Source organism: Carassius carassius, chromosome 17 (assembly GCF_963082965.1).
Source record: "Carassius carassius chromosome 17, fCarCar2.1, whole genome shotgun sequence".
In the NCBI taxonomy this organism is placed as follows: domain Eukaryota; kingdom Metazoa; phylum Chordata; class Actinopteri; order Cypriniformes; family Cyprinidae; genus Carassius; species Carassius carassius.
Genome location: NC_081771.1, coordinates 15,671,687 through 15,682,219, shown reverse-complemented (window position 1 = coordinate 15,682,219; position 10,533 = coordinate 15,671,687). Strand labels below are relative to the sequence as shown.

General features: G+C 37.2%; 1 protein-coding gene across 6 annotated transcripts in view; it reads right to left on the bottom strand.

Moving 5' to 3' along the window:
* Positions 1 to 2,407: 2,407 nt before the first annotated feature.
* LOC132161197 (PEX5-related protein-like) overlaps positions 2,408 to 10,533 on the bottom strand; it is a 75,634-nt gene continuing 67,508 nt past the window's right edge. For 4 of the 6 annotated variants that reach the window (XM_059571078.1, XM_059571080.1, XM_059571079.1 and 1 more), the window contains 7 exons: positions 9,903 to 10,019; positions 9,450 to 9,632; positions 8,078 to 8,148; positions 5,679 to 5,885; positions 4,452 to 4,617; positions 3,705 to 3,862; positions 2,408 to 3,176 (listed from right to left, as the gene is read on the bottom strand). In XM_059571078.1, coding sequence (XP_059427061.1) covers positions 2,975 to 3,176; positions 3,705 to 3,862; positions 4,452 to 4,617; positions 5,679 to 5,885; positions 8,078 to 8,148; positions 9,450 to 9,632; positions 9,903 to 10,019 — 1,104 coding nt within the window. In that variant the 3' untranslated portion in view covers positions 2,408 to 2,974. The remainder of the gene's footprint in view (positions 3,177 to 3,704; positions 3,863 to 4,451; positions 4,618 to 5,678; positions 5,886 to 8,077; positions 8,149 to 9,449; positions 9,633 to 9,902; positions 10,020 to 10,533) is intronic. The other 2 variants (XM_059571081.1, XM_059571082.1) reach the window with 1 other exon arrangement.

Genomic DNA, 10,533 nt, shown 5'->3' with positions numbered 1-10,533 from the left:
ATCACTGCATTGCAAAAACTGCTCATTTGTAGATATTTTACAGTTAATATGCCATATTCTTCAGATCAATATATATTTTGAAATGCAAAATATAGTGATTATAGTAATATATAAGTCATAGAAATGAAGGGTATAGATTAAAATAGGCATGTCAAGGTCATGCATATAAATAAATCTACAGCATTCAAAAATAACTATATTCGGCATGCGATCATACATCAGGAGTACTTCAGGAGCATGAATTCATTTAGACAGTCACACCTGAGATTGTACAAAGTTCTAGAAAACTGGAGGTTAGGCCTCAGGCATGAGAGAATCTACAGTATCTACTGTAACATTCAGCTACAAAGCACAAGCCTGTTCTAACTGTATCGATGAACATATACAAGACTTTCCAAATAGGTTCAGATACAGAATAATAAAATAAATACATAGAGCAGTAATTAAAAAAATATAGTAACAATTAAAAACACTTTATAATGGGTGCTTGAATGGCTTTGCATGCTTTTTCATTGATAAAGATTTTTTTTTAAATAAATAAATTATTGCGCTAGATGGGAATAATAAAAATATGATGCTACAAATAAAAGCTCAGCTGGATTAGGGAGCCTTTTTAAATAAGAACCATTGCTTGGGCTACGTCTAAATTAATCCAGATACATTAGAAAATTGCTTTTTGTTACACTGGAATTTTCCAATAGTTTCACTTTCTCAGTTAAACATTGAAGAAAAACAAACTTGATAGTTCACCCAAAAATAAAAATACTGACTCGAAAGAAGAAATTCAGAGGAATGTAACCAAATGGTTGACGGTAGCCACTGGGAAATATGGGAAAAAATACTGTGGAAGTCAATGGCTACCGGCAGCTGTTTGGTTACAAACATTCTTTAAAATATCTTCTTTTGTGTTCAATAGTAAGAAGGAAGCTCAAATAGGTTTGGAACAACATGAGGGTGAGTAAATGTTAACAGAATTTTATTTTGGGAAGAACAATCCCTTTAAATCATCTTAATATGCATGCATAACTAAACTGATGTGTTTCATAGAGACCACATATATAGTATATCATGCTATTCTTCTTGCACAATCATTTTCTTAGCAAAATACATCACCACTTAATGGTGTGTCCAGGTCACACTCAATTGCTATTCCATATATGGCGTCTCAACTGTCCTTATGATCTGCTGCAGGACAGCAATTGTGAGTAAATTTGTATTTTTGCAGTAATTTAATATCAAGATTATATCTCACATTTCACATTGCCATGTGAAAAGTTTTATTCCACAAATTTACGTGGCATTTTTTAAATGTATCGACTATCGTCAGAATCCTGTAAAATCTATTTTCACAGAACAAAAGCAGCACCTCAGTGGGGACGAAATGCCAGAATGTTGAGAAAAATAAATTTTCAAATGTATCTGGATTAATGTAGGTAGCTTTAAAGGGATAGTCCACCCCAAAATGAAATTTTGTCATTAATCATGTATTAATAAATCATTACCCCCATGTAGTTCCACACCTGCAAAAGCTTTGTTTGTCTTTGGAACACAGTTTAAGATATTTTGGATGAAAACCGGGAGGCTTGTGACTGTCCCATCAGACTATCAAGTAAGTTACACTTTCAAGGTCCAGAAAAGTATGAAAGACATCGTCTGAATAGTCCATCTGCCATAAGTAGTTCAACCGTTACATTATGAAGGACTATTCTGACGACGTCTTTCATATTTTTCTGGACTTTGACAGTGTATTTAACTTGGAAGTCTATGGGACAAAAAAAAAGCCTCCCGGTTTTCAACCAAAATATCATAAATTGTGTTCTGAAGACGAACAAAGCTTTTAAGGGTTAGGGACGACATGGGGGTAAGTGAATAATGACAAAACTTTCCTTTTGGGGTGGAGTACCCCTTTAAATACAATAAACCATCTACAGGGGATTATCAGATCTTCTACCTACCAGTTACACCTTAAAACACAAAAAGTGACAAAGCAAGTACAGCTTTCTGGTACTTTAGGGTTTTCTTCTGCTTACGGCTGCATGAAAAAAAAATTATAATAATTGCATAGCATTTTAAAACGTAGGACTTTTCTTCAAGCGCATATGCAACATTAAGCATTTGCAACTTCACACTGATGAGCAAAATAAAACATCATGCAAGCTGGAGATGAACCATAACAAGTAATATGAGAAAAACAACAATATTACTTTTTAGAACTGTGAAATTCACAAATAGTTTGGCTTATATTTTGGGCAGTTTCTTTTTTTCCTGTCAATCCCAGGCTTATAACTGTGGCAAAAGGGGCAGTGCATCGAATTTTGTGAAATAATCAGCGTAACATTTCAAAGACGTGGTATGTTTCACAAAAAGATCTTGATGGAAAACAGACTTCTACATCGAGAGGTCAAAGTATGGCAAGGAATGGCTTTTATCTGGTATCATATCGATAACATCTCAATTATTTATTTTACATGCAAGATAAGTAAGGCTTTTTAATCTGGTCTGCAAGCTTCAGGAAATAAAGGGGATGATGCAGCAGAGATCAGGTGAGGAGTGTCCAGGGTTGAACTAAGTGCCTTTAAAATCTATAATAACCCCACCATCTCAAATAAAGAATGCAGTCGAACCAATACATGAAGTCTACGCAGTACAGTACATCTAATCAAGTCATCAAGCTTATGTTGTTCTTGCACCTTTATAGTCTGCGTTCCTCTAGTCAATTGTGGTGTCCTCTGATTCCTTCTGTTACGTTGCAGGTCTAGCTGATATTTTCTCTAAGGCATACTTGTACAATCTTCACCCGGCATTGTGCTCTTTAGGTTAATAGTAAACTGATGTGCAAATCTAGTAAAATTGTATCATTCAGCACTCAGTTCTCAGGAATGTAAAGGTGCTCTGTGAAACAAAGGTTGCTTTTCTGACAAAGTTCTTCTCGTAAAGGACTTTGGATATTTTCCATGGTAAAGGGTAACCTCGCTCACATATCCAGGTTAAAAGCTTTCATGAGTAAGTCCAGGTCTCCTATGTTAGCAGCTTGAAAGAGCTCCGGCTGGTCCAGCATGGACAGCGCTATCCGCAGGGCCGCCCAGATGTTTCCAGACATGACCTGGTGCGAAAGCTGCCGACTCCTGCTCTTCCTCTGCAGGCTAAGAGCCGTCAGAAAATTACTGGCTGCCTCCCTGAAATGAATAAACAATTAAATCAATAGAAAGGGTGTCTTTACAAATATGGGTACTTATCTATCTATCTATCTATCTATCTATCTATCTATCTATCTATCTATCTATCTATCTGTTGACATGATTACATGGCTTGTGCAAATCTATAACTTATAAACTTCAGGCTCGTCTAAATCATAATTAATAATCATTTTATAATAGAGTTTCTTATTTTAAAGATTAAAAATAAGTTTGGGCCAAGAGTAAAATAATACAATATGCTTAAAAATGCATTTGAAAAGCAGCTCAAATAAACTCTGAAGGCATTTAATGTGGCTCTCATAACAAACAAAAAACCTCTTTAAAAAACCAACCCCTGGGACACAAAAGTACCGGCAGTTGAAGAAACACCCATAAATCAAGAAATAAATGTTTCCTTATTATGCCGCATTTATTCCTCCAGAACCTCAGGGTCAAAGTATTTAAACAAAAAGTTGGGGGATACATTTTCCATAATTTTCAGGCCAAGTTCAACTCTCTGTCACAAACCTGTGAGCGCCCATGTTAATGCAGCTGATGCCGAGGTTGTAACGTGAGCGGATGAAGCCGGGCTGGAGCTCCAGGGCTCTGGTATAGGCCTCCACAGCCTCCTCACTGCGATCTCCATTAGCCAGCGTCGCCCCCAGCCGATTCCACAGCAGGTAGTCCTGAACACACCAACGGCAAGAAGAATCCCCTCCAGCTCAGTGTCATGGATCAAAATAATTATCTCTCTGTGCTTCAAAGATTATGCATTTACATGTGACTGATTTTTAATACCATTAAGATATGATCTTTGTTTTAGGGATAAAATATGACCTTTAAGTACAGTGACACTGCGTAAAACAGAGGTACAAAGAAGTTGCCTTGTTCCTAATGTCACAAGAAGCATGATATCAGAGTTTCCCTTCTACACTGCCATTATCTTTCATCGCATTCACGCTCTGAGCCCCCCAGCAGGCAAGCAGACATTACCAAGTCAAGCAGATGGGGAGGATTTTCGATTGAGTGTAAATGCAGTCTACACAGGGGGACAGAATTTGGCTTAGCAAGCATCAATCGTCGACAAGGTGACCCACAGGGTTCTGGAGTCAGCGATCATGAACGGTAAAGCTCCCCTCAAGTTTCAAATGAACTGTTTCAAAGATTTCAGAGACACTTTTTAAGCCTCGGTGACTTTTTCTCCCTCTCTCCTTTGCCCTCTGCCTTTAGGGAGTGTTTCTGTGTGATTTAGCCCCAGTTTGTCAGTCGATTTACCTCCGGCCGCACTGACAGCGCTGCGTTGAAGGCTTCCACTGCTTTGTTGAACTCAGAGCTGAGGTTATACAGCACTCCCAACCCTGTCTGCAGGTCTGGGTCGATCGTGTCCGAGTTGTTCTGGGCAGCTTCCAGGTACAGCTCCTTCACCTCGGGCAGCAGGGGGCTGGAGATAAAAAAAGGAGAGAGCGCAGAGACTCAGAGGCTTTGTCCTTCAGGGACGTTCCTACCAGAAACATCATCAAAAGGTGTCATTTAATAGCTAAGAAAAAAGGAAAGTGGCTCTCTAGAGAGAGATTTAAGTTGTTGGTACCAAAAATATTCCATTTAAGAGGAATTGAAGTGCTACATGCACAAGAAAGTAGGGATTTTTGCAACATGGAGTGCAGTTGTAAACCTGTCACTTTAGCAAGGTGACCAGGAGAGCCACTTATCAGGGACATGTTCTACACAGGGTTTCTAAATTGCCTAAAATAACCAGGTTTTGAAACCACGAAAGCGATTCAAAAGCAGGGAGATGCTCTATAGCTCTCGTGGTACTTTGATGTCATACGATCGATTGTGGCAGCACAAACAGCCAACACCTGATTATTTTAGACAATTTAGAAATAATGTGCTTCCCCGGAAGTGGCATGTCACAAAAACATGTTTGTTAAGAAAATAGTTAAAATAAATGGCCATCATCCTCTTGACGTGACAGTAAAATTTTCAAGTCTCTGTGTACAATTACAAAGGTTTGCAGGACATTTTTTTATTAATTAATTTTTTGAAGTTTGATGTAGAAAAATGTTTTATTGTTGGATGTTTTAGAATAAAAAGTACTTTTTTAACTTTTTTAATTTAAACGGAGGGGAGTTTGGGAAGGGATTAATGGGGATTGGTATAAAAATTATATCTGTGAATTCATATACTGCAAATATATGCACAATAATTGTTTATTGTTTAATTGTTTATGAAATGATACAACAAATGATATATTCTGCTATGACACGTGTTTGAACATGATGGGGACTGACACCATGCATCCGCTAATAAAATACTTTTTTTTGGTCTAAAGTAACTGCAAAAATGGCCAAACTTGAAGCCAGTTCTAAATTGGTTAGCATAATTTGTTTATACAATATTTTGATTCTACAGTAATGAAATGTATCAATTTTGACTTGAATCCGAAATTTTAGGGGCTGCTGTATATTTCTTACATGGCACTGGATTTATTTGTAACCATACCAGCCCATTGCGGAAGGGTAGGAGGGTCTCCGTGAACCAGGTGAGGCCTGGAGGTGTGTGCGGCTCTTCAGAAGTTGCTTGTATTTGGGGTTGTGCCTTATCCAGCTCAACAGCGCCTCACACGCTTCCTGCCTCATGCCCGTGTTGGTCAGGCTCACTGCCAGGGCCATGAGGGCCTGGAGGTTGTTGGGGTGGAGCTCCAGACACCTGCACGCACATACAACACAGAAGCATCTAAAGAACCGCTGCTTTTGATGGACACTAATTAGCTGTCTGCCAACATAATGAGAGGCAGATGCTTCCTGATTAGTGCTGGTTTTAATTCATGGGTGAATCCTTGTGTCATCTTGTGTGTCTGCACGGAGACCATCTAAACATATTTCATAAAACCAAAATAAATCATTTGCTCAGTTTATGATGGAAGTCATGTTCCCTGTTTTATTAGTGTAAGAAAAAACACGGAGTGGCTGACATCTGGATATTGTTTTTAACTTGCTACACAGGTGATTCAAAGAATAAAAAAGGAAATGTAACGATGCCAAATAAAAGCCTTTGACTAGGTTGTCTTAATGACAGTCAGTAAAAACATTTCTCTTGCTGTCCATTAAAACAAAAGCAGGGCACATTGCTAATGATTTATCTGCAACATCCATCAGAAATTTCAGTTCTAATCTGATCTAATCAGATTTAGATAAAAGTATACTCACCCCCTCCCAACCCTTCTGCCAAAATAAGATGCCAGCTTTGTCCCAGTTCACATGCTGACACTATGTACTGAAAAGAGTACTTCAATATTACTTAGGAGTACGTTTTGTGGAACACACCACTATAGGCAAATTCCAGTCTGCATTTTTGGACTTCTGAAGGTCAAAAGGAAGTAATTTCACCATTTATGATCACATGAACCTGAGGTTAGTTTATTTTTAACGCATTTCAGTTTTGGATTTAAACACATTTAAATCTAACAGCGAGGATGCTGCATTAAATCGTTCAAAAGTAACAGTCAAGGCATTTACATTATATACAAAAAATTATATTTCAAACAAAAGCTGTCAAATAACAGTCAAAAAAGACATTTAAAGTTTTGCTTCCAAACTTCACTATGATGTGGAAGAGTTTTATTGTAATTCTACACAATTTCTGCTCTACTAGTTCTAATCTTGCATTCTATTTAGGACGAACAGGATGTGAACTGCAGCAACTGTGTGGTCCAACCACAGATAATACACCATTTTAAAATGACATCTCAAATTATGTTAGATAATATCAGAGAGGCAGACATGATAAAAGCACTCTATTCAAAAGTGATATGGATACATGGTACCAAAACACAGCTTTGAGTGTCATTGGTGATTAACACACATAGATTGGAGTTTTCACCCCGGTCGCTCAGAGGAACACTGTATGAAATTATGGCTGGCTGTTCTATCCAAAATGAATGTAATCTCCCAAAGGCCTCTGTGCTTATGAAATGCAATTTTAATTGGATCACCAGGTTATTACAGTAGCTCTTTATCTAAAGCAGGAGAGGGCACAGCAGAGAGCTTCGTCTCATTTGGTGTCACAGACAACCACACGGAGGTGTCCGACTCAAGGCCTTCTTCAATTTGAATGGTCTTTTATATTGCTTATAACATTTCTGTTCTGAATGGGGATAATATGAATATTTGGATTTGCAATAAACAAATCCATCAAGACATTTTTAACTTCAAACCATTGCTAACTCTAGCCATAATATTGTTTTCTCCAGTAAAAAAAGTCATCTCGTCCGAATCAGGAGAGAAATATGCACAGATAAAGCAAAACGGTCCAAAACAGCTCTAAACAAATATGTTAGTAGATTTTGATGTGAGAAAACAACAGGGAATGGACTTTTTCACTGGGGGAAACACTTTTATGTTACAATTAGAAGTGACAATTTAGTCAATACACCTTTATGTGTAGTTTATTACAAACACAGCTTTTCACTTCACAGGACATTAATTGATAGACTGGAATTGTGTGGATTACTTACAATTATTCTGATGGTTTAATCAGATGTTTGAACTCTCATTCTGATGGCACCCATTCACTGCAGCGGATCCATTGGTGAGCAAGTGATGTAACGTTACATTTCTCCAAATCAGTTCTGATCAAGAAACAAACTCATCTACATCTTGGATGGCCTGAGGGTGAGTACATTTTCATCTAATTTTAATTTTTGGGTGAACTATTTCTTTAACCTTAATCTTGACTTGACATTGATGGTACAATCATCAACGATACATCCAGTATTAGTACAAAGCAATCCTGGCTAACTCTGCTTTGGCTTGATTTTTGCCATAAACACATTTGAATTCATGAGCCAATCATTCTGTGTAAATCATTTGCATATGATTCATGCAGGGATACTTCCTTACCTCTGGAGGGAGACAATTGCTGCCTGCTCATTCTCATTCTCTGCTTGCGTGGTACCCAGCACCAGCCAAGCCTGAAAAGAAAATAGGTATTGAACAATGAGCATTGGGGTTATCACCTTGACTCCGGCGAGGAGCTTCTATTGTGCGCGAGCTACAGTGCTAACCTGGGGGAAATGATTCATTCTCAAAGGCCTGTGGCTCAGACATAGGACACAATGCTAGTGAGGAACTGAATGGGTTTGTGTTGCCATTTCTTGAAGATGATGAATCATTGGATGTAGTATATTGCTAGACAAATATTTAAAGTTAAGGATGTTGATTCAAGTATCATTAATTATGTGGCTGAATATTTATGCTACGATTCCACAATGAACCATTTGTGGGATTATGAACACTGAGTAAAGGCCCGTTCACACCAAGCACGATAACTATAAATATAACGATAAAGATATAGTTCTAAAAATCATTCTCAATATTAAAGAATAGCAGAGTCCACACTACAACTATAACGATAAAGGCATAGAGAAACGGTATCATTGGAATCATTTTCAGAACAATTTTTTTCCAGCTGATGAACGATATAAACATTGACATCCAATCACAATCCATTCTGCTGTAACGAGCTCGAGGATTTAAAGCGGCAGACGCACGTGCGCTCAGAATAAACAGACGATATCGTTCTCTGGTGTGGACGCTAATATCATTATCTTTATAGTTATCTTTATAGTTATCGTTCTTGGTGTGAACGGAGCTTAAGACTAATTATTAGAAGATAAGCTTGTTAACTTTGTGTAAGAGGAAACTGCATTTCAAAACCCTTGTGACAAGGCCACAGTTTGTGAATACAACAGAAAGTTTATTAATGAGTCTTATTTATAGAATATTTTAACATGGTTTGCTGAGTCTGCGCTCTCAATGTACAATGAATATACTGTAGCGTACTTATGATAGAAGCAAAATCTCCCCGAAATGCCACTTGCTTTGTAATATCATCTGAAAAAATTCAGCTTTTTTGGAGACACAATCATTTAGAGGTGGGGTAATTCCAGGAGAAGAGGGATAATCCTCTCTGGGATCTAACTGAAGTATTACATCATTAAATTGTCTTGGGAAAAAAAGGGAACCCTACTCAGTTACAGGAGTGTTAATGGCTCGCCATCAGTCACTGTCAAGTACAATGTCTAATACAGAGCTCTCACTGAAAATTAGTGAGAACATAACCCTGCCTTGGCTAATCATGCCATGATCTGTAAAATGTTCAGTGTGGGCAAGAACGTACCTAACTGCTTATCACTGTATGGAAAGGTATGACGGTAGTCTGATTGGCAAAACATGTTTTCAAGCTGTGCAGACGTTGATTTGATGAAAGTACCTGGCCGACTGCTGTTGTTTTATCAGTCCAGTCGCTCACCTCCGAATCCTGAGGATCCTGCAGTACAGCTGCTTCCAGAAGAAGTACAGCGTTAGGCAGGTCTCCCTCTCTGGACTTGCGTAACCCCTCCTCAAATGCATTTGGCCAGTCTTTGAAAGGGTTATCTGTGTGGAAGTAGTACCCCTGAGGAAGAAATTATGGATGTAATTAAGTAGTCCAAAATGTATGAGGATTTTAATAAAAACATAAAAAAAGAAAAATAAAAAATTGTGAAGATTTTACATATTGAATAATAATTATAGTAATACTAATAATGATAAATTAGCTATTTTTAAATAATAATAATAATAATTATTATTATTAGTAGTAGTATTAATATTGTTGTTATCATTATTATCACAATTTTGAATGAATATTTGTTTAAATTATTTGCTTGAATTGTTTCTCCTTTACCTTTTCATGAGGAGACACATTAGAGGGAATCTGTGGTCGATCGTTCTCTGTTAGCCAGTTCCTGCGAGCGAGCTCTTCCCACTCTGCCTGCATCTTATCCCAAAACTCGGTGTCTGACTGAAAGGGATTTGAGAAATGAGTCAGAAAAAATAGCTATGCTGTAAAAAATAGCTTCTAAAAATAAGAAACAAATGTTGGCACTGTTATGTATGAAAACAGTTCTCCTAAAATATAAAAATGTTTTACTTTTTTTATATACATTAGGATTTATAATATTGATTTATTTATTTATTTATTTAACTTATCATATAATATTCATCTAAGGAGAGTTGACCTCTTAAATAACTGAGTAAACCTTTTAAATTTATCACAAAAATCAATATTAACAGTGGATATAATCAATCTAATGAGCAGGAACGTCACAAAACTATGGTTAATTGTATAGATATAGATAAAAGTGTCTGTTAAATGAACAAATGTAAACATTATACTGGTGTAAACTCCAAATACTATAAAGATACTAAAATACGAAGTCAAGTCAAGTCAAGTCTGCTTTATTGTCAATTCTTCCACATGTACAGTACATACATACAGAGAATCGAAATTGTGTTACTCTCAGACCCCCGGTGCA